Genomic DNA, 23,866 nt, shown 5'->3' on the forward strand with positions numbered 1-23,866 from the left:
CTACAAGCGTTTATAAATACGTGTTTTCGATTAAGTCATTACTTTATTTTTAACTAAATGATACGAATATTTTCGCTACCAGAAAACTGCTAGCATACTTTTCATAATGGCGAATGAAAGGATGAAAAATGGCCGATATTGTAACGTCAAACGTACCGTACCTGTCTCACACATTAGCACTAAACAAATTGAATAGGTTATCGTTTTCTTTCTATATGTATATTATTTCAATATATTCACAGACAATCAACAGATTTTGCAGGGAAAAAGGTAATGTGCAGTGAAACGTATGGGTATTTTTACCCGCTTAGAGTGGTACCCAAAGGTAATCATATAATCGTATGATAAAACCGGAAACATGCTTCACTATGCAAAGGCATAATGGAAATAACATAATGAAGCAGCATTTCTGGGGTATGCTATGCTTTAATTACACTCGACATTTGCTTTTGTTTTTTTAAAGTTGGGTGGAACACGAAAATCGGGATTAGAATAACGTTTCCGGTTTTTTTCTGGAAAAAAACCACGAATGATTAAAGTCCTTAGAATATAAGAAAGAGAAGCTCTTGTTCTTTTAAATGTTGATTTCACTATCTTCGGCAATGGTGGTGGCAGCTGATGAAGTGGAGAGTAGTCGACGAACTGAAGGCCGTTTATTATTTGACGCTGGATTATTGGAAGATTTTAACTGAAAATCTACGCGATTACTGGAAACGCTGTCCTTGAACTGATTTGTCGAGTCATTACCACCAGAATCCGAGTCATCATGTCCCCATCGCACATTTTTGCTCACAGCTTGAACCTGGGTTGTTGAAATTTTTTACCAAAGAAAATTCCAACAGCAGATAAAGAAAGAAAGAAAAAAAAATGATTTGTTTAAAAATCGTTAGTTTTCCTATTTGATTTCAGTGTACCAGCATGAAAGCGACGGACAAGCCCAAGGTTCCTCCTGCCAACACATCCCACCAATGATGTCTAAAAAAGAAAAAATAAAATAGAAAATAAAGAAGAAATGAATACGAACCGATTCGTAGAATTTGACGATCAATTTTACGGTTCGTGTAGGCCAACAACAATATAATATTTCGCTTGTCATCATTGGTTACTTTACCTTCGGTCAGTGATGCGAGTCAGCGCACAGAGAATTGCGAAACACGCCCATACGAGCTGGAGGCACGGTTTAAAGAAGTAGGAATGACGCCACTGAACAGCGCGATCTAAGTACCACTAGATTCATGAAAAAAAAAGAGAGAACAATAAATTAAAAATCCTTAAAAAAATGATTTAGAATGAAAAACTGACCATCATGAAGGCCGCCGCGAAAAAAGAGACGGAAGTGTGACCCGAAGGAAACGATTTCTGGGCATCCAAGATCTTACGATTGCTGTAATCTGACGTGCAATTGAACTCGACGATATAACTATATAGAGGTGAACGAAATACAAAGCCATGATTTAAAGCCGCCATTTCATTGTAGACAGTTATTTGAGCTGACTACTGTAAGCGGAAGGGGAACAAGTGGGGCATATTCAAATTACCCAGAATCGCAAATTTCCTTAGTGACGTTGGGCTGGCAAGTGTCCCAAAAGTGTGGACGTGCTTCAGAGATCAAACTCTTGGAGATCTCTGTCAATACTAGTACGGCTAAATTTCCAAGGAGCACCGCCCTCCAAACTGACCACGAGGTTCTCCAGGCGCTTAACAAGTACGATCGAACAGCCTCTTCTCTTGACTTTCTCCATTTCTTCACCAATTCAATGGGTAGTATCTGTATGTTTTTTTTTGGTTAAACGCAAGAATATATATGGAAAATATTGTGTTGTAAACCTTCTCCTTTTAGAGATGGAATGGAAAAATGACTTACAAAGAGTATTGGGGCTAGTAGGCTACCAAGAAAAAGTTGCACAACAGACACAGTGTCTCCTCTGTATGGAAATTTGATGGTCTCGTCATCACAGTAGAACCCTGCTCCACGTGGGCGGATGAGTCCCGAATAGGATAAGCTCAATCCTCCAATAACTGTCGAGAAAGAAAAAGTGAAAATCCACATAAAGTATTTAATCATCTTTCGGTAAGCAACTGTTACACGGATAGGGGGAACGACTTGTGTTGGAACAACATTTTCTTACACCACTTCCATAACTTGGTTCCCAGTAGCACGTAGGCAGTATGACTGAACGTGTTGATGCTGTTCATGACCAATTGCAGCCAAGCACAGGACTAAAACCACGAGTTAATAAGATCAAATCAAAGAGACACTCTCTTCAATAATAATCAGCAAGAGGGGGGGGGAAAAAAAACAAAACAAACAGATGGTGTGAAGAGAGTCAAATGCAGTGCAGACTAGTGTCAAAGAATGTTACATTGAGCTGGCCTTCAGCTGTCAAAAAGAAAACGAGAAAGCCGGACGGAGATAGCTTTCGACTTTACACACTGGCTAGAAACGTGAAAGCGCTACAACTCGGCTGATGTATACCACCAGGATTTAGCCAAACAAGTTGCCAACATACACTTGAGTTTCTCCTCGTAAAATATGTACAAAAACTCGAAAAAAAAAAACGTCCTAAATAATAATTCTAAATAAGATAAACAGCACTACGTCCCAATGTTTTTTCGTGATAAAAAATTGACAGGACACTTAAGGCAACATTGCCGATTTATCAGTTGTCGAAAAATGAATTTTGGTAAAAATAAAAAAATTCCGTGACGCGTGAATAAACACGACGACCTCGTTATAGACTATTATTTGCACGAAGCTCGCTCAATGATTATATAATGTCATAGCAGAGCGTGATCAAGGCAATAAAGATATAGGCGTTGAACGTTTTCATCTCGGCGATTACCTCTTTGCGAGTGTGCTGACCATTTCTAGATAATAAACGTAGGTTATTTTGAGAATAATGGTACCTAGAACGAGGACGATGACGTCAAGGACTCGGCCTGTGATTTTGATGGTACAGAATTTGAATAGCCGCCCCGTCATGTTGGTTGTGAGAGCCGGCGGATGGTGTGAACGAAGTGCAGCGGAGGGGATGGATAACGTGTGGTCCGTCATAGGAGATGAACAAAAATTGGCACAATGACACGAAAAAAAGAATTGTTAATTTGCTCGCCACTAATAATTGGTTATAACGGGGCAGCAACAACATTAACGTGATGTGTGTGTGTGTCAGGACTCGACGACTTTCGATAGTAAAATGACACACACACAAACACGTTGACACACACAGAGGCAACACCCCCACAGCGTTCGCTTCCGCAAAAGCCACGATGAACCAACAAGTTAAAAGAAAAAATAAAACAACTTGCACAACGACGTAATTCTAAAGGTATCGAACAAAAAAAAAAAAAAAACGAAACGAAACGAATTCTGTTTGCAGAGGTCAGCGACTACAAAAGAGCCATTGAAACAAGGATGGATGTTGGGCCGTAACTGCTGGATAAAATTCCAAACCAGAGTCGTGGATTCAAATTTCTTTCGCTGAATGGGAGGGCGGACGTCAATGTGCTTTCAGTCTTTTCTTATTTTAAAATTTTATTCGAGGCGGAGCAGCAATGTGTGTGTGTGTGTGTGACTGGTCGAATATTAAACGAGAGAAGAAAAAAGGGAGGGCGAGAGATTTGTTTAGGTTGCCGTGGCAGAGAGACTAACTGCCTATGTGGTTGCTAGTTGTTGATTGCCTTGATTTCAGCCTTCCTCTCTCCCTTTTTTTTTTTTTTTTCCTTTTCTTTCTCATTCCCGAGCTTTTGCTTTATTCCAAGTGGGGTCACGCTTTCTCTCTTATTCTTATTCTCCTCTTTTTCCTTCTCTTCCATTTGATTCTTGTCCTCCCTCCATTGCTGCACGAAAATGTGAAAGAGGAGGTGTATCACGATGACGACAACGAACAAGAGAGTGACTGACTATAAGAATTCCATCCGGTTCATAATTTTCTTATGGCACTAGTTCTCTATGTATGATGTGTGTGTGTGTGTGTGTGTGCGTAAACATGTCCCTTTTGCTGGTGCCGGATGACGATTATCGGGTGCGGGACTGCACACAACCAGCAGATCAAACCGGAGGAGGAAATAAGACGACCGCTGTTTTGTTTTGTTTCTTCTTTCTTCATTCAACTCCGCCCACTCACTATATTCCACCATCATGCATGGTTTGCCTTTTTCTATTTTTTTTTTTTTTACGATTTCGTATAAAAAATTTGTTTGTTTATATGACGTAAAAGCTGAAGGAGAAAAAAAAAAAGCACCAGAAAAGGTAATTTGAATTTCATTGAATGTCAAGTAGTTTGGATCCGGATCTTGACACTAAATACATGAAATGATGCTAACCAGATCCTCTCTGTATAGTTTAGGTTGTTTTTTCTTGCCCCCCCCCCCCCAACCAACCAAAAATAAAAGAGAGAATAAGAGAAATGCATCATCGTGGAAGGCAATCGCATGCAGATAAGAAACTCAAACACACAGAGGAGAGTTCGTTTGGGACATTGTGCTGGGATAATACCAAGAAGAATACAGTGTTTGTGGTTCTCCGTTTTGTCGATGGGCCACATGAAAATTGAAAATCTCCCTTTTGAATAGATACGTATATTGTATTCACAGTAGCCTATGTTTTAAACATTTAGATATTTTTCTTTAACACCATAAGTCGTATCTATTTGACGGGCAAAAAGGTTGTTCCAGCTGAGGAATAACTTTTCTTCCAATGTACTAACTACTAAGAAGATGGAGAGAATTCCAAACAAGGCCTTCACTGAGATTATACGATGTCGACAGCGTCGACCTTTGTTATCTGACGTCAGAATTCTATTGTTCCAGGCCTTTTCCCATCAGGGAACTGTTGACTGTAGTAAATGTCTTTAGTAAAAAACAAAAAACAAAAAAAAACATATACCTGCTGGCCTTTCTCTACTTCCCTATGCCACAACCCAATTAATAAAAAAACAAAAAAAACTTCTTTCTCGAAACGAGATGAAATGAAACGCATTAGGCAAGCATTGAATGTCCAGGCACGTTTATGCATCCTGTTGAATATATACGCCTACTGTTTATTGCAAACTACGCACTTCCGCCGAGATCAGGATTTTCTTTCGTGTGGATCCTGTGACATGGGCATATCAAATTCACGTAGTCTAGGCCTCTGCCAATGCGAAGGAGACGGCCGGATTGATAAGCGACCATTGCTGCAGTAGCTACAATTAATCGCACCGGTTAGTTTGGTTTCGTCAAGACTCGGATATCCTTTTGATTCGAGTGCGTTGCTGATGCAATACATGGGCCATGGCGTTGGCACACGAACGATTGACTATGTTGCACAATGTCTTATCATATACAGCAGCAGCCGTGTGACGTTGCAGCCCCTTTTATTTCTTTTCAAGTGTTCACTTTCGATGAGAGAAAGAGTGGTCTGTATATATAGTGCAGTCGGGTCGACTTCCGTTGGACAGTCGACAAAACTGGATAAATCTAATATTAATTCAACTTTATCGGAATGTTTCGGCCTCCGAGATTGCAGAAGAATCAATAAAATGGCGTGCTTTAGACGTATATATGTGCCAAATGATGTCGCATCGACGCTGCACTCGGCACCGTAAAAAAACAACACGTAATATAGAACGGGAGGGGATGCGTGTCGACGTCTATACAGACTGCATCACAAGTCCACAAATATAAGGAAATGAGGTTAAAAAAAAACAAATAATAATAATAATAATTCTGGCATCAGTGGAAATAATAATGGACGAAAAAAGAGAGGCGCACGTGTCGGAAGCGCGTTACAGACTTAAAGAAAAAGATGTAGAGAGAGAAAGATTGGAGATGGGATAAATGTCGCGTTTTGACTCGACTGATGCCGAATGCGCATTGCGCTGTTGACTTGAATCAAGTGGGCCGTTCGTTTGGGTCCGTTTTGAATGCACCTATATGACGTTTACTGTCCGTCGCGTCCCAGCACGCAGAGCAGGCGCTATAATAATTTAAAAAAAACCTAAAAAAAAAAAATAATAATAATACGTCAACAGACAAGCGAACAGACAAAACAAAAAGGAGAGAGATTCGAATTTCGCGCTCTCTGCCCGAAATGACGTTTTTCCTTTATCAGATGTATTAGGCTATACGCTATACTATACTGGTAGAAGTTGTGTCGTCGTACGATGCAATCCTCTGTTGACGTGCACAGGTGAACAACAACCTCGTCTAATTATTTCTGGCGTGCTGTGTGTCTACGTGGTGCATTACGAAAGAATACGCGTATTATTGATTGAATGCGCGACCGCTGCCAATAATTACAATGTCATCTATAGCGTAATAGATGGAGTTGCTGGTTGGATGGAAATCTATATGATACACTTCCTAATGAATAGCATATCACGATGCCTTTTCACATCCGCGACTAGAATTGTTGAAAGCCCGTCCATTGTATCTGAGACAAATAAATAGCCTAAACTTCATCTAATCAAAATGGCATTTCAGAGGCAAAACACGCAGACGAAACAAATAATATACGGTAGCCTCTATAGTCATTATAGAACAATTGATTTGAACTTGACTTTATTCGAATCTAAATTTGCGTTGGTATTAGTCTTATTACAAGTCTGTACATGGCCTATATGTATGGGATGCGGAATGTATAGACTATATGCTGTCGGGAGACAAATAAAAGACTATACAAAGCTCTCTATTCCTCTTATACTTTTCTTGAACCGACTGTGCTCTTTAAGCGGGCGACTGCTGCTGGGCTGGCAAAGGCCTGATAACACATTTTTTATTAGGCTCTATACGTACTGTATATAACTATACAGTAGATATACGCTGAGCCGTGATTTATATACTCATACATGGGTATTAAAGACACGACATCATCTATACACATTGTGCATTAGGTACATATCTTTCGTCGCCTTGGTGTTTCTTCTTTTTTTGCATCTTCCTCTGTCTATATAGTATAGACTAGGCTACATGTATATGTTCTTAAATACCAAAGTTCGTCCTAGATTTTAAGGCAACAAGATTGCCCCGGCATTATTCAATTATTTTTCAATCAATATAGTTCGGTACGTATAGGTGGCGTAGTGTGCCATATTCGGTCCATCACCATCATTTCTCTTCACATGCGCCGGTGTATTATATAGGCGTGTAAAGCGTCAAATCTATTTATCACAGCGCTTCCATTTCATATATACGATTTAAGGGTCAATACATTATCTGCCAATAGTTTAGCAGACGGCAGGCCAACTCATTTTTGAAATTGAATTATTCTTTTTGGATGGAGGCATTTGAAAAGGAACAATGGAACGCCCGTTCCTACTTGTTCCACACATTGGTAGGCTACGTCGTGTCAAATGGAATTTGCGAGGGGGCTGCGAGAGATGGAAGAAAACTTGAGACGATGCGGACCTGCATCTTTTTAAAGCCCACGGCGGCAGTAACGTATTTACGGCCGTTGTGTTAAGAAAATAAATAGGATCGGCCACCCTGATGCATTTGGACAACATATTTTTATGACTGTAGAAAAATAAAATCTATTGCACCACGTTTGAGAGCGGGGGCAGGGGGTGAAATTCTTGGCCGCCAGTCTACACGATGTTGGTGCCGCCTGCTGTTGCCAGTCAAAAGCGAAATCTGATGGTAATAACAAATGCACATCAGATATGCAGATGATGTATAAATATGTGTACGGACAGCAGCAGCACACGGCTCGTGCCGCTTAGTTGCCTAGGTGACAAAGAAGAAGAAACAAGAAACACATTTTTCATTTTCATCTAAATATATGTATATTTTTTAAATTGAGTATTCATTTCATGCCATCATCGCATAATGTTTGCAGCATGTCGATATTTCATTTCGGGGTCTGCGTGCTGGTACAATAAAACAAAAATCGATAGAGCAACAACAGAAAAAGGCGGTTGTTCATCCAGCATGATTGTAGATTGGAAATGCTTTAATGCGCGTGGCTTTATTAAATATTCAGGAACAGAATTGTATAATTATTTTCGTCATTTGACACATGTGTTGTGTTTATTATATACAAACTCGTATTATTCTGCAATCGCCTTTAGATCATCACAGCTCGTATAGCCTAAGCAATTTTTCCATTTATTTTGCAGCGTGTTTTCTAAAAATAGACAATTTGATAATAAATGCTCTTGTACGTGGTGGCGAGTGTACCCAAAAGATAAGGTGGACAAAAAGATTGGCCAACCTGTATGATTGGATTACACTGTTGTGTTGCCAGTGACGCGCGTTTATATACCATGTCGCCATCAGGTTATTCTTAGGACGCAGACTACATTGTAGACTAATATGCTGTGTGATGCACGTAGACTCTTTTTGCGTCGAGCCATTGTCCTCTATATATAGACAAGACCATCACAAAGTAGGCTACACATACACAATTTATTACCTAAGAGATAATGATCGAGATGTTTGTTCCCCCTTTTTTTTCATTGATTTCCATTGAAGATGAAATGACTCTCGTCTTCCCCAGGCGCACTTGAGTTTCTGTACTTTTATATTTGTGGGACTACAGACAAAAGTAAAAAAATGTATAGCCTACGTATGTGACATTAAATTATATGCTCAACATGAAACAACAACAGCTTCCGATATGGCACGTCAACTTTGAAGATGACGGATTATTGCTGTGTAGCCTATACAGCAGCACCAGCCAACCGCACTCGCTTTTTCTTAGCTTTTGCAAATAGTCATTTGCAAAAGCCAATCTATATGTAGGCTATAGCAAATTTCGTAGAAACGTGCCTGCATCCAGTAGATTATGGTAACAAGTCGTTTGGTATATAACCTTGCTCTTTGTACAGATGTACAGAGACGATATTACGTTGGCCAATGCATTGACCCATAACAGCAAATACGAAAAAACCCAAACAAAAACCCAATGAAGCAAAAGGGTGAGGCACAATAAGCTGTGTGTGATGAAACAGGGGAATGTGTATGGCTGCTCCACTGCTGCCGGACAGCAGAACAGTTGCAATGCTGTACAGCTATATCTATCAGCATATCGTCTATATTGTTAGCTGATAGGTCTTCAATCAAACTTTGTATCTCGCCCTATAGTCTATGTAGAGCACAGCAAACAGCGGTGATTCCGTGATACATCTACATCAACTTTTATTCTTTGTGATGCCTTTTTTGGTCTATAAAAAACAATAAGAAAGGCCGATGAGGAGACGACGTTTATATATCCATGAGACGACTCGCCTGCAACGAAGGGGAAGAATAAAAACAGTAATAAAAAATAGAATCGAGTAAATATCATCAGTTTGCGTGTTTATCTCGGCCTTGTGTATTCTTTTTATTTAAGCACATAAAATGCCATTCTCTCTTTGAAAGTGTACAGTGCGCTTCTATGCGCACTGTACACTACATCAGCAGCGTATAGTCTATACATATACAGATAGATCTACTGCATTGTATATGATACACATAACTTGGCTCGTTTCCTTCTTTTCTATTCCATCTACTGTATGCCCCTTTTTCTTGATGTTTCATCGGAAATCAATGCCCAACATGTAGATAGGACTCATATTTCCCGCACGTAGCTATATAGTCTACATAGAGTGCATTAGACGAGTAGAATCTCTTCCCCTAACTTATTGTATGTACAGTAGATGTGCCAGCACTATATTATAGAAATGCACCTGATTCTTTTGTTCTTTGCAGCTAAAAGATGTTGCACTCCAACAAGTCTTAAAATGATGGAGCTTGTCGCCAACTAGACTCATTTCATATGTAATATGCAAAAGTTTTAGCTTTTCAGAAGGGCTTTATCTAGCAGCACGTCCATCCGTATCAATAAATGATTTTGATAAGACTATACTATAACTTGGTCATTTTGCCAGATTTTCTCCAAACGCCACCATATCGATCGTGCAAAGTTCTGCTGGTGTATTACGTGGGCTAAATCTAAACGACAAACACACTCCCGTAGTTTCCTATAGTCTACTGTCTATACACACAATAGGCCTGGGAAATGTTTCACGTGTGTGTGTTTTTTAATAGTCCTCTACTATGCATTTTAGACAAACTGAAATACACATCTAGTATATAATGTAGGTCTATATTTACCGATATTTGTATCGAAGAAAAAAAAGTTTTGTTCACATACCCCTTCGAGCTATACATTTTTCTTCCTTGATACACCTACAAGTTGGGTTGTATGTAGACTATACACAACGTGCATTTAGACAACCTAAGATGTAGAAAGCGAAACAAAAAGAGTATATATTTGACGTGAAGAAAAATGGAACCTTGTAGCATTGTGCACCAACTTGGTGATGATGGATCTGGGGGTGGTCTACGTATTTCTTGTTCGTCAAATATTGACAACAAAAGACGCGAGAAATGCACACTTGCTACCATGATTCATGTCCTGATGGAAACTGCTCCTGTTGAAACTAGCCAGCAAAAGAAAAAGATATTATGCCATAAAAACTAACACATAGCTACGTAGACTACAATTGCATTAAATATCAGAAATAGCAACAGACTCACACAGACAACAAAGGCTAATATTGCACGGAAAGCCCACAAAAGCGACGATGAATATAATTTCCCACATATCGTATATTTGTCAATTACATTTCAGTTTCTGACGATCAGACAATGTCCACGTGAAACCATAGCAAAAAAAGACAGCCACACAAAAAAGTGGGGCTTAATGTGTGATGCGAAGCCTCATCATATCAATTTAATCCCGCAAGCATTTGTGGTACATGGCTTCACGTGCCTATATTATTTCTATATTTCAATTATATACTAATCAAGGCCCTTTTCTTTTGGTGTGTCTCGAGTCGGCTGCAGCAGTTGGTAATCAATACCTTTTGTAAAGTGGTAGAGGAATGTCCAATCACATTGTCGTTCGGTGCTAAACAGCTGACGATGGCATCCCCCACGAATAAAAAAAAAGGGGGGGGGGGAGGGGGCTCCACGTGCAGCTGGACTGGATCCAATATAACGGCGAGATCACTGATGACAATAGTCGGCCGATGTGCTGTGTGTGAAATGGAATGACAGTGAACCACTCGGCCCCAGACAGCTACCTGTCAAAGAGATAAAAGTGTGGGCATTCGACGACGCAAGGAAAAGACGACCAAAAATATAATCTGATGATGCGTCACGACGGTGGGCCCAACTCCAACAACCAAAACACCAATGGTTCACGCCCTCCAGCATTCGCCATGAATCAAAATCGAAACAAAGCCCCACCAGCCTAACTAGACTACGTTTGTAATCGGCTTTGCATTTAGTATCAATAATGCATTGTTATTATTGGACGTACAATCGTGTAAGAGCATTGACCAAGACACTTGACGACGGCTGGTTAGTCTGTCATCGATTTTTCATGACGTTTTCCCATTTTCGTCCACTGCTTTGCACATTTTGGCAACATGTGTCACTTGTGTCAGGCTGACGGATTTACTTGTCGTTGAAACATATGCAACTCATTCGCTATACGTTTAATCGACCCATTTCTTATTGTTGGAATATTAAATATTGAGATTCGTTTGCAAACACCACCAGCACGACAAATTCAAAAAGATTTACAAATATATCTATTTTTTTTTTGCGTTTCGAAGTATGATCTGGCAACGTTTTGGAGGCCATGAAGAAGAAAAAGAAGGGGCATGGAAGGGGGAAAAAATGTGAAGCTCCGCCCTTCGCTATTCTGTATGGTGTTTGCCAGCATTGCCAGCGCCGCTGCGCCAGCCACACAAGGAAAACTAGTGGCGCCCTTTGGCGCCCATATCAGACCTTTTCTTCTTTACATTTAGTTTAGTACTCGAGTCCCAATACAGCAGCAGCCAAGACACACTGGCAGCTAGCATTTCTTTTCTCATTTTGTTTGCTAATTTCCACCGAGTTTCAACAGTGAGAAAGTCATGTGTTCTCTCGGACATGTGCTGGTTGAATTGATGGCAAAAGTGAATAACTGACTCTTGCTGATTTTGGACATGGAAATCAATTCTTGAAACGAGTCTCGTGTGTCTGTGTGTGCTGCAAACTTCTCGTTTCGGGCCTCTTGATTTCAAGTGATTTCGTAGTGAGCCTACGACGAAGACGACGAAAAACACATTTTTAGAAGAGAGATACGAATGAAAAAATAACGGGCCCAAAAACGAAATACGAGTGAACATATAAATTCAACTCAAAAGTGCATTTCAGTGCTGTCCTTGTCGATACGTTCTTGGCCACACAAAACAAATTAACGTGTGTCGTCGTGTGTGTGTGTAGTGCGTGAGAAAACCTACATTTTGGAATTTAGTTTTTCAATTTCTATCCAAAAGGTAAAATGAGGAAAAAGCCGAAATAAAAAAGAGCCACTGACTGCGTTTCAATGGCGGCGTCTCTTGGGGTGGTACTAGTCTACAAAATGTTTCTCTGTTTGGGTGGGGGGTTGAAAATAAAAAAATAAATATATATATATATATGTGTATTTTTCGAGTGGTTCTCTTTCCCCGTAGAGCAGAGTCGTAGAGTAAGAAAAATGAATATGAAAAATGGATGAGATAACGCCCCGAAGCATTTCCCATCATGTTGTTGTTCATGGGCAAGATCGATCTGCTGCAATGTCTAACGACATTTATCGTTCACTTGTTTTTTCTTTCTTTCTTTACTTTACTTTTATTTCGTAGAAAAAAAAAAACAACAAGAAAATTGGTAAAGTTCAATGGTCTTTCGCTTTTATTGTTCTTTCCCTGTTGAAATGTTTTGCAGAAACTAGTTTCAGTGTACGTGACCAGTCGCATCAATTGGTTTGGTTTTCACGCCGGTAAAAACGACGTCGTTTGCCATCCTGGTGTGCTTTTGCTCAAAGTCGGACGCCTGCACGCAAATTGATTGCTCTAAACGTTTTCATTCGTCGTTCTACGATCGGGAAAATTTCCTATTTTCTGACGGTTCATGTCCATTTTTTTCTCCTCGGTCGTGACACACCCACACTGTCGTAATACCATTTTGACGATCATTCTCTTCATCTTCCCCCCTCCCAATCGAAGAGAATGTCGTCTTTTTTGCGCGACCCATCGCGATGATGGAAAATGTTTTCTCCCCCTGAAATCTTTTGCATCGCAAGTTGTCGTGCGTGCAACGAGACGTTAGAGAAACCTGATCCGTCCCAGTGACGACCGCAACACACATCTACACACACACACACGTACAAAAAGTTGTGTGTGCAGGTTTATTTTGCTCCCTGCTAACCAAAAGGAAATCGGGTTTCAGTTTTCATGGACTTGAGTTGGAAAGAAGAAAAGAAAAAAAACCGATTGTTTGATAGGGTTTTTCCCCTTAAAAAATTTTTCTGTTAGTCCAAATAAAACGCCCTTGATGGTTCACTTTTACAGTTTCCCTTCGACTTTTTTTTTTTTGTGGTTTTGTTTAGTGATGAAATGGACCAAAAATAATCCGTGGGTTCTTTCATTGGTAAATTCTTTCCCAGAAACACGTGTACCGTCTGTAGCGCCAACCGTGTCCAGCTGCTCGTTTCCTCGCTAGCAAATAAAGGCCAGGAAACTTAATTTCTCGATACTAAAAGTCAAAGAGGGGGGAACAGCGACCCTTTCTTTTTCTTTTTCCTATGCCCGATTCTTTCTTTCTCTTTTCTTTTCTTTTTTTAAAATGTAGAGTCAATCGATGGCGCATTTGTTCAACGGGCGGGGGGCGTCAAAGTGCGTCGTCGGTAGAAGAAAGAGAGAAAAGGGACGACGTCTACGTACGACTAGCGTGTCTATTGATCTGTTTCCCTCTCTCTCTCCGTCTCACCCCCTAAACTCGCCAATGTTTCGATCGAGTCCAGTCAGCCGTGTCAAATGGCCGGAGGAATAAAAAAAAGTTCGGTGCTATTAGTTTATGCAGGCGTCTCGTTTGCATTGGCCTAGACCGAGAAAACTAGGACTCGTTTTCAATCAAGAGCTTCGGTGGCATCGCTGTTATCGTTTTGTCAAATGAGTTCGGCTCCGTGTTGTTGCTGCAGCTGTTTTGCTTGTCTTTCGCTCCTCCCCATCCATCAGCTTCTCTTTCTTTCTCTTTCTCTCTCCCGCTCTCCCTGCCGCTTTTGTCGACGCCGTGAAAAAGGAGACGGGAAAGAAGCTTTTGAAATTGCCGTGCGTCTTGTTTTTCGGCTTCTTCATTTCGCCGCCCGTTGCATCGCTCTTCTTTTTCGTCTTTTTCGTCACACCCCGCGTACGCACGCGTTCCCTATTTCTCTATTTCTCTGCTCACCCTCACCCACCTCCGCCGACTTGTTTACGCAATCCTTAACGAGGATTCCGTCTCAAAGGAAACGAAATGAATTGGTGTAGACGAGGATCAAACTACGGCAGAGCAAGGAGCGATGGATGTGAGGCCGGCCGCTCCGCCGAAATTTCGTTCGACAATCGATTGAGAGGAAACAAAATAGTTGGCCACGTGCCCAGAAATTCGATGAATGAGCTTCGCTGTGGAGGTGGAAGGCCAAATACATTTGTCAACCGTTTGGGTTCATTTCGGTGTGGGGTGATTTATGACGTTGGGCGTACAACGTCACAAACATATCGGTCCATCTCTTTTCTGTTTTCTTTTCTTTTTTTGAAATATTCTTTCCCCCAACCTGTCAAACTATTTAAACAAAAAAAACGTCAAAAATGCCTGGCGCACACATTGATTTGATTTATTTTCTTCTTGTTTTATTTTTCAGGTGTCGGGCGCCTTTTCTTTCACCCATCTCGACAAGACTCGAAGGAACACTAAAAGGGAAAAAATCAAAACTTCTGGGTGGTGCGCCATTGTACGTCCATCCGTTGCTCGGATGTTGGCAGACGACAACTCGGACTATCTGCCTCTGCCTACAGGAATTCGTATTTCTTTTCCAGGTAAATGCATCGTCATTTTAAGAGAATCATTTCCATAGATACAGAAGAAGGAAATAAAGAGGCCATCTACGAAGCGCTGGTTGGTAGCCTTCCTACCACGTACTCCTCCTCGCGCTGCGCCCTAAAGCGCCACACACAACCACCTATCTTTTGTATCTATGGAAATGCTTCTACTTTTTCATTTGGCTTTTTATTGGAAAAGTAGAGAAAAGAATTTCTTTTGATTTTTTGAAATGGCCACAAGACAAAAAGAGGCAGAGACGGTACGATGTGCGGCTGTCGCGACTTGGTCTAGAAACGCAAATTTAACAAGCGCAATGGATCAAATGGGGTGTGCGTTCGATCATCAAAGATGATGTCCTTGTTTGCGTTTTGCCATTATTCTTACTTTCTTACGTGAAAAGCAGAGTTGATGAATGTCTGGGGGGAAAATCGGTAAAACTCAACAGAGGAGGAGGAACAAAAAATGAATATTTTTGGGTGTGGACGCAACCGAAAGTTGGAGAGCCGTTGGGGTGGAGTCGGAATGGTGCACAGGGGGGAAGAAGCGAGATGTGTAATAGATGGATGCAAGTTTCCCTGTATGAGGGTGAAAAGCAGAAAGGGAGGCGAGACGGAGAAGGAAAGAGAGAGAGAGAGAGAGTCGAAGGATTTTTATGACCAACGACTTTGGTGCTAGTTTATGTATGCCGACCGACGTGCGTTGCGTGTTGGTTCCATAGCTGCAAGGAGGGAGTGGGGGTTGGTTGGATGATGATTGTGTGTGTGGTTTATTGATCGATGCCTCAGTGCTGCCCCTCACCGACGCGAAACTTGGATGACTCGACTTGGTTCTCTAAAGGACCGCTAGATGGCGTAGGCGGGCGGGATCGCCGACTGAGGTGGTTGCGCCGTGGCTCACGTCCGCGGGGACGTGTTCAATCGTCTAACTGGACGAAATCAATTTCAGTGATCGCTGTTGATTGTTTGATGTGGGCGTCACGAACAGCAAAGTCCTCTGGCGATCGATTGCCTCTCAACAAAAACAAAAAGACAAATTGTAAGGGGTAGGGTAGGGAAGTAGCAAGAGTGGGTGGGGTGACTATTACGTTTTTAGTGGGTGTGATGATTGACGGTTTCCTATCGATTAGTGGCTCGCTGCGAATAATGAACAAGAACGTTTTTGTTTTTTTGTTTCTATTTTTCTTATTCCTGAACGGCTGTCTCGTTCACGTCTTCGCCCGGCTTTTGAGGTTGTTCATAATGAAAAGGTGTTGAAAAGAAAGGACGCGATGAGGCAAAAAAGGATCTTTTTCCTTCAGGGCCCATTTCTTTTTTGTTTTCCCCTCTTCTTTGAAGGATTAACCTTATTAGGGAGCAAGAAAACGAGGAACATAAACCTAAAAGTATGACTGAAAGAGGATTATACGTTGAAGGCAACATGCTCAAGAGTCAAAACAAAACAGCGGGCAAAAAGGAGGAAAATATTTGTGCCGCCTTGGTTGAAATAGCCATCAAAAGAACACAACAAGAAGAAGTTGGGTGCACAGGTAGTCCTCGCCTCTGACAAAAGCAATCGAAGACGAGAGGGGAACGTCAGTCGTAGCGATAGGTGAATCGTGAATGGCAAAACAGTGCGGGGTGAGGAGGGGGGGGGGCGAAAAGGGATTGAGTCTATTCAGTTTCTCCATTCCACTTTGTTTTGATGTGGGTTTTTCACGATCATCGTCCGAGATTGGAAAAGGCACTCGCTATTTTCTTTGGTGATTTCCTTTCGATGGCATTTGGAATCTGAAAAATAGGGGCCCCTAATCCGATCAGACAATGGCCGTTGGATCGAATGTTTTCATTTGACCGAAATGTCGAAATCAATCTCCCTCCCCATTTGCTTTGACTGCGATAACTTTGGTCCTTCTCACAACAACACGACACAGGAAAAACGGGCGAAGAAAGAGAGTTACGTATTCGTGAGGGTGTGTGTGTGTGTGTCTGCTACATTCGTAATGACGCATGTTACTCTGCACATCTTTTATTGGTGTTGCATAAACATTGTCCTCAATGGGATTGTTGTCGGTGGGTTAGGGAGCAGGGGAGGGGCGAATGTGAAAAGAAAATAAGAGTCGAAAAGGATTTCAACTGGCGAATGGACAATGACAATAATCCTGTCTGACGATGGTCCCAAAGAGGAACAAGGATTTTCTTTTTTTCAAAGTCTTCTCTCCTTTTCGACGTGTTGTCTAAATTCCTCTATTGAAACACTACACACGCACACACACAGAGAAAGAGAGAGGCACACAAAAACTATAAGCCGATTGAATTAAAAAAAAAATAAAGGAATATCTACACACACACACAAAAGAAAACGAAAAGTTTCTCTTTCTTTTAAGGGATAAGAAAGGGAGCAGCGCAATGGATCGCATTTCTGTAGTCTGGAGAAAGAGAGAGAGAGAGAGAAAAGGTAACGAGTTGGCCGGTCATGTCGCCGTAATGCGATTAATCAGCCCTCTCCTCTTTCCCAGCCGAAAAAGAAAAAAGTATGGGACGGCCAAAGAGTCAGTGTACCTGTATACTTTTGGGACTAGTGTATATGTCTATGTGTGTGTGTAGAGAAGTCAAAAGTCCAAATGAATAGGCCCTCTTTCCTTTCCTTCCCTTTTTTTTGGCCAACGTTGGCTGGATCCCAATCCATTAAGGACGTGAAAAGAGAAGACGGACGGCGTTTTTCTCTCTGCAGATAGGACTAAGGTGGCAGTCGGGCACTAGCTCTAATGGAATTTTTCCTTTTTTCTTTTATTGCACACCTCCAACGAAAGAAGCCATTTCTTTTTTATTGGCACGAACAAAAAGAAGGTGGGAGAAAAAAAACAAACAAAAGGAATAGAAACGGGTCCGTCGTTTTATAATTTTTTTTTTTACCTTTTTTGTTTGCGTAATGAGATCCGTTGTTGTTGCACTAGTAGCGAAGCGTCGTAGCCGAGTCGATAGACGTCAGGTAGCGAAGAGATGAGTGAACGCACTAACGGTTCATGGTGTGGACCTGTGCGCCTTTATGGGGGTGAAACACTTGGACGGAATCGTTGGTTGTGCAGCGAATCGTCGGCCAAGGCATTGGGGCGGGTGGTTCAGCCGCGCCGATCAGATGAGTCGCGCGCGTTGCAAGACCAGCGTTTGGGCTAGGGGTAGGAGGGGTAGAGTACAGAAAAAGAAGCCGAAAGTCAGAGACTTGCGCATTTCGGCCATGCTTTTCCAGTGGCGTTCCAGTCACTCATTTAGTCTGCCGTGGACCGAGTCACAGTGCGGATGTTGACGACAGTCTCGAGTCCGCAACGCGCTTTTTTCATGTGTCTCTTCTTGTTCGACAACTTCTCAAAAAAGTCCTCGTTTTTGTTTGAATTTGTTTCTTTCTTTCCCCCGTTTGCAAGTGTCGTCGCCTTGAAAGAAATGTTGTAAGACTCGATGACAGTTGTTTCTTCTGTGGGCCTCTTCAGAAAGGGAATAGAGGGGGGCGGAGGCAACCAGTCAACCTTTGTTTTGTTTCAGTGTTTGACTGGCATTCAATTGGCGCGAGACAGTCGAACAATTCCCGTTGGCGTTCATGTTTTCTTCGGTACGGGCTAATCCGGTGGGGGTCAAACAAGGGCAGGGCAAAGTAAAGAATTGGGCTAAATAAATCAGTCACTGTGAACGTTATGCGGCGCAACAGACTGGCCAGAAAACGGGAAAGTAGCCAGTCCTTTTATCCGTTTTCTTTCGTTTGGTTTTTTTGAGGAGTCAGAAGGCAAACGAAATGTGTGCGAGTAGCGCAAAAGGAACGAGCAATCGATGTGAAACACGCAAACTTGTCATTTCCGTCTGCCATTAGCAAGGGCTACCACTACCAGTAGGGCGGTTGTATTACTTGATGTCGACAAAGGATCGCCGAAGACTCTGTTCAGTCTCACGTGGATGCTATTAGCGAGAAGAAGACTTGCCACCAGCCGAAACAAGGAAAACTTGTATTCAATTCCGCTTTCGCTGGCCATTCAGCCTTTCTTTTGCCCATTTGCCCATTTGCCCATTTGCCCATTTGCCCATTTGCCCATTTGCCCATTTGCACACAACGAAACAAAACCCGACACTTTTCGATCCGCCCTTTTTTCTTTTCTTCCTTCTTGTCCATTGTGTGGCTGGCTGGCTGGCTGGCTCGTGTTGGGGCAGACGGAACAAAAGGCAACGTGCACAACCCGTGACGATTAGAGTGACACGAAAGCGTTTGGGTGGGGAAAATAATAAAATCGAAAAGAAAAAAAAAAAGGGGGTGGCTGTTATCATGTTGCAATATCAATAAAACATTCTCGTCCCCTCCTTTCTTTTTCCCCCGTGAATCTCCAAGAAAAACAATGGCTAGTCTATCGCAAACGCTTTGCTTTCGTTTAGCCAGGCAGGGCTAGTCCTCGCCAAGACAATCAGGAAAGAGCAATCATAGATTGGGTGAGCTTTACAAGGCCAGTGGTGGCTGATGGCAGCAAGACGTTGGTTAAGGGGACACGTACGCTTATTTACTTGTTATGTTTTGACTGGGAGGTAAAAAGGAGACGATCGTCGTAGTGTCGTCGTTGTCTCTCCACTCTCGTTGCGGCCGGCCGAAATGTGCTTCAACGTCGATATCCAAGTGATATTGTAGTGTCTCGAGTCTCTTTTTGTCTTTGGCCTCTGCATCGCTCTCTGCGTCTGTGTCTCTACGTGTGGGTGTGTGTGTGTGTGTGTGTTTTGTTACAAGTGTGTTGTCAAAACAAAAGAGAGAGAGAGAGACACGCCCGTACGTGACAGTGTCTTAAGTGATCAGATCAACCAGCGTAAAAACACACACGCAAAACAAAACAAAAAAAAAAAACTAACAGTCCGGTTTGTTCCATTTTTTCTCTTTTTCTTTCTCGGTTGTTGACCCATCTGCCCATCGTCACAGGTTGAGCCACATTGCCCAGTCTCTTTTCATTTTGAACGCCAATTGCCGTCTGGATTTTGCTCTTTCAGCTCATTGGCGTCGGAGCAAAATCATCAGCAAAGAGACGAAAAACACAAGCAAAAATTCTCCCCCTTTTTTTAACCTTTCAAATCGGAAAGTCGGAGATATTTTTGATTGGTTTTGGGGCAATTGAATTCGAAAACGAATAGAAATGGCGTGGCTCGGCCGGCTGTGGCTCCTCACCTGCCTGACGCTCATCCCCACCTTCCATGTGATGCAATGCGCTGCTGCTGATGGTGAGTTGACCAAATCATTCATTTTTCTCTTTTTGTCTTTTTTTTTTCTTCTTCTTCTGAAAATTGTGGTGGTATGGGGGAACGAGAGTGAGAGAATCAACGCGGAAATCGACGTGGAACATTGTGCCAAATAAGAAGAAAGAGAGATGATGAAAGAATGAATGATGAATCGAATTGATTGATGTGCAAAAAGATGCCAGCTGTTTTTTTTCTTTTTCTTTTTCTTTTTCTTTTGGTTTCACATTTTGTTTTTGGGTTCTTTCATGTGTGCTGCCCAACTGCCAGGTGGGATAGTTGATGGCCGTGCACGACTTTTACTCATCCTATTATGGAAAAGTTGGCGTTGCGTCGAAGCTTATTGTTAGAAGCGCTTTCAAAAAGCGCATGCCTTTTCAATTTCAAATGATGAGAGAGCAGGAAAACTTTTTTTTTTTTTTCCTTTTTCACCTTCCCATTTGCATGGCCCCTATCGTCGATGATATGCGTAAGTAGAGGTGGCCAGAAGCGGCGTCTATATGTGCTGCAAGGGCGAGGTTACAGGCTGGGTGGTAGATGATGTCGAAAGAAACTGGCGTGTCTCTTACGACCGGTGGCTTGACGTTTCGAGCTCAGTTGGGGAGCAAGTAGAGCTGCCATCATTGACGACGACGACCTGAAAGACAGGGATCCCTTTCTTTCTTTTTTGAAAGGCACATTTTCATCGGCGAGGAGCGACGCTGGATGTGGCCTCTCTTGGGATGAAGAACGTGAACAACTTTCTCTCTTTTTATGTCTCTGTTTTCGCTTGTTGGCCGCCAGTTGGTCGTCATCAGTGGCCAACGGTGAAAAGAGTAAACCAAACTCTTGTACTGTGCACCATCAACACACATGCCAACATACCCACATATCTCTCCCTCTCTTTTATTTTTATTTTCGTTTTCTTTTTCTTTTTCTTGTTCTTGTAATAAATGGAGCAGTACAATAGGAGAGGAGGTCGTGTGTGTTTGATTTTGTGCTGCTCTCGTTTGCTTTTTGCCCGTTCCTTGTTGTATTTGTTGTGTGTGTGTGTGTGTACGTTCGTTGAGGACAAGAAAAGTTGGTCGAATCTCGTCAGGAGTAAGGAAAGGAAGGAAAGGAAGGAAAGAAAGAAGCCAATGTAATCAATCCTGTGCCACCCCAATTCCCTGAATGGTCACGACAGTTGATCCCTCATAGAATTTGACGACTGCAACAAATAACAAACGACAAACAACACGGAGGAGAAAAGAGGCAAATCTGCGCAATCAAACACCCGTGCGCACACGAATCCCAATGTTCTTTTCAGTTCCCTCTTCTCTGTTTGTGTGTGTCTGTGTGTGTCTGTGTGTGTGAGGAAAAGGCTCCTCTTTTCTTCAAATCTAGCGGTGCAGTCAACTGGAAATGGATTGAAGAATCAACGATTCTTTCTGTCTTTTGATTATTTTTTCGAGAGAGCCAACAACCTGTCGCAACCGGGCTGAGCAAATACTTTTTGTTGTTGTGTGTATGTTTTATTTTGTATTTTGTATTTTGTTTGTTTGACGCTCTTTATCCGCTGCTGCTGCTGCTGCGTCGTCTTCTTTTTTCCCCTTTCAGACCGCCGTTGTGCGTGTTGTGCGTGCGTAAAAGAATAGGAGTAGGACGGGGGGACACACACACACACTTTAATTGGGCTAAGAGGAAAAAGAAGCTCAAAGTCAGCCAAAGACAAGCAAGACAATTGACCATCCTATATTACAACTTCCTATTTCGAGTTTTCCTTTTTTCTTTTGCTGGTGGGAGAGTCGGTTTTCGTGATTGGACGGCAATTGCGTCGATGACCAACTCTCTTTTCTTTATTTTTATAGTCGCTTTATCCCCTATAACAATAATAAAAAGGAAGAAAGGAAAAAAAAACAAACGAAACGAGAGGATTTACTGCACTTTGGTAATCGGTAAAGACGCCAGTACGGCGTTTGCGAGCGGGAGTAAAAAAACCAACAAAACAAAAAAAAAAACAAAAAAAACCAAAAAATGAGAAGCGTTGGCAAAAGTTGTTGAAACAAGTCCTTTCAACAAATCACGCAGCCATCAACTTTATAGGTAAGGGAGGGGGCGGACGGAGTCGAAAGAGAGAGACTTTGGAAAAAGGAAATGGGCTCAACTCTCAACTCGGAAAAGGATCCTTATTGCATCTGTGTGATTCGCTGCGGCTCGGTTATAAAGTTTGCCCGTTGAAAGACACAAGAGAAAACCTCACCCCCCCCCCCCACCCCAAAAAAAGGACTTTTGATTCGATTCTTTTTCTCTGCGTCTCTCTCGTTTGTGTTCCCTTTTTCCATCCGATGAATACCAAACGCCATTGTACTAGTTTCACCACTAGTAGTAGGGACCCCATCCTTTGGGCTTCAACTGTTTATTCTTTATTTTTTTTATTTTTTTTTTTGCTGCAAGTCCAGGCTCTCAGTTGAGACTCGGATCAAGTCGATTGTTCTCTTTTCCCATTTTTTGAAACAATCATCGGGGTTAAGAACTCTTTGTCTCTCGTCTCTCGTTTCATTCTGGATGCGCACACATCGATCCGCAATTCTGCATCACCTTGCACGATAGGGGGGGCTCCGTCTTCCATCTCGAAGACTCTCCAAATCAACCAACAATTCATACATAGACACACACATGGACGCCCACCCACACACGCCAAGGATCAGTTACGCACAATGGCATACTAGATTGTCTCTCTCTCTCTCTCTCTGTGTGTGTGTGTGTGTGTCCACTTGATGATAATAGAGGCGCTGGGAGGTTAGGAACGCGAAAGGAATGGATCGGATATCCGATGATCCGCAACGAAAATGAACAAGAGCATTTTTGGGAAACGTGGACGAGCTTGGACTAAGATAGCGGAGGGCAATTAGTGACTCGTCGTCTCGTTTAATCCGCACCTTTTTTGTTTTCATCTGCTGTGAGCTTAGAAAAGGAAAGACGACAATCATGTACAGTGGGGGGGAGGGGACGAGTAAAAAAGAAGAAGAAGAGAGGTTGCACGTTTCTTTCTTTTTGTCTTTTTATTATTATTATTATTTCTAGCAACGGGGATTAAATGCGCTTGGCTTTTGTCCGGTCCAGCGTCCTCCACGGTTTGACACGTTGTGACGACACTATTGATCGAGCTGGACAGTTGCCAGTTGTTTATTTATTTCACCTCTAAACTAGTTGTTTTGTTTGTTTTTTCGCTAATTGGTCAACGATGAGATGCGTCAGAAGAGACAAACAACCGTGATAGTCCACCTTTTCGTCCGCCCCCCCATCACCCATCACCCATCACCCATCACCCACGAAATCCATGGAAGGGTTGTGAATTTCCGAGTCGAGCAGTGGCGAACAATCATCGACGACTGGGATCGATTGTCTTTCTATATTATGAGTGGATTTCTCTCAACTTGTGTCCCTCTCCAATCCATCTATGCATCTATGCATCTATGCATCTATTCATTTGCCGGTCGCGTACGACTTTGATTCGCATTGGCGTTGGCATTGGATGACGACGACGAACCGATTGGCCCCGACTGTTGTACAGCTGAAACAAAGAAGGAGAGCGACGTTTGATTGGCGCCGTGATCTGCTTGCCGCCGATGATTGCTTTCAGAGCCACTACTAGGGGCTATTAGACCGGATGCGGGACCATCCGCTTCATCGCATCGTTGACCATGTTTCAGTCGACGGACTGGTGGGCGATCCGAACAAGAGCAGAAAGAACAAGAACACCATTGTCGTCGTCTTTCGTCTTACGACCTGTCTCACTCTCTTCTTCTTTG

The 23,866-nt window shown here is 42.3% G+C and overlaps 2 protein-coding genes and 2 long non-coding RNA genes across 8 annotated transcripts in view; 2 read left to right on the top strand and 2 right to left on the bottom strand.

Annotated features, from left to right (window-relative positions):
- Positions 1–203: 203 nt before the first annotated feature.
- Positions 204–3,616, bottom strand: LOC116928592 (phospholipid phosphatase 1). 3 transcript variants are annotated; one of them, XM_032935692.2, is made up of 8 exons: positions 2,364–2,640; positions 2,130–2,262; positions 1,865–2,019; positions 1,539–1,768; positions 1,303–1,420; positions 1,112–1,227; positions 915–975; positions 204–802 (listed from the first exon to the last, which is right to left on the bottom strand). In XM_032935692.2, exons 2-8 carry the CDS (start codon positions 2,194–2,196, stop codon positions 575–577), a joined length of 975 nt encoding a protein of 324 aa, XP_032791583.1. In that variant the 5' UTR covers positions 2,197–2,262; positions 2,364–2,640; the 3' UTR covers positions 204–574. The 3 variants fall into 3 exon arrangements, with proteins under 3 accessions (XP_032791583.1, XP_032791581.1, XP_032791582.1); XM_032935690.2 differs by lacking the exons at positions 2,130–2,262; positions 2,364–2,640 and adding an exon at positions 2,908–3,616; XM_032935691.2 differs by having other exon boundaries at positions 2,130–2,640.
- A 27-nt stretch (positions 3,617–3,643) lies between these two features.
- LOC116928601 lies at positions 3,644–6,173 on the top strand. Its single transcript, XR_004397332.2, has 3 exons — positions 3,644–4,148; positions 4,221–4,252; positions 4,345–6,173. It is a non-coding gene; the product is annotated as an uncharacterized LOC116928601 (long non-coding RNA).
- A 1,579-nt stretch (positions 6,174–7,752) lies between these two features.
- Positions 7,753–18,018, bottom strand: LOC116929635. Of its 3 annotated transcripts, none has more exons than XR_004397995.2 (4): positions 17,754–18,018; positions 10,830–17,659; positions 8,396–10,406; positions 7,753–8,318 (listed from the first exon to the last, which is right to left on the bottom strand). It is a non-coding gene; the product is annotated as an uncharacterized LOC116929635 (long non-coding RNA). The 3 variants fall into 3 exon arrangements; XR_004397993.2 differs by having other exon boundaries at positions 7,753–8,107; positions 8,195–10,406; XR_004397994.2 differs by lacking the exon at positions 7,753–8,318 and having other exon boundaries at positions 9,883–10,201; positions 10,281–10,406; positions 17,754–18,015.
- The window catches only part of LOC116929630 (tyrosine-protein phosphatase Lar), a 38,581-nt gene continuing 29,435 nt past the window's right edge, over positions 14,721–23,866 (top strand). Inside the window, 2 exon segments of the mRNA XM_045178601.1 lie at positions 14,721–14,858; positions 19,783–20,078. Of these exon segments, the coding sequence (XP_045034536.1) occupies positions 19,994–20,078 (85 nt within the window). The 5' untranslated portion in view covers positions 14,721–14,858; positions 19,783–19,993.

Source organism: Daphnia magna, linkage group LG8 (assembly GCF_020631705.1).
Source record: "Daphnia magna isolate NIES linkage group LG8, ASM2063170v1.1, whole genome shotgun sequence".
Taxonomy (NCBI): Eukaryota; Metazoa; Arthropoda; class Branchiopoda; order Diplostraca; family Daphniidae; genus Daphnia; species Daphnia magna.

Coding starts and splice junctions, on each gene's coding strand:
- LOC116928592 (XM_032935690.2), bottom strand. CDS start 3,055: ATGACGGACCACACGTTATCCATCCCCTCCGCTGCACTTCGTTCACAC. Junction 2,020..2,907: donor CGTCATCGTCCTCGTTCTAG/GTACCATTATTC, acceptor CTTTCTCGACAG/TTATTGGAGGATTGAGCTTA. Junction 803..914: donor TGTCCGTCGCTTTCATGCTG/GTACACTGAAAT, acceptor TCAACAACCCAG/GTTCAAGCTGTGAGCAAAAA.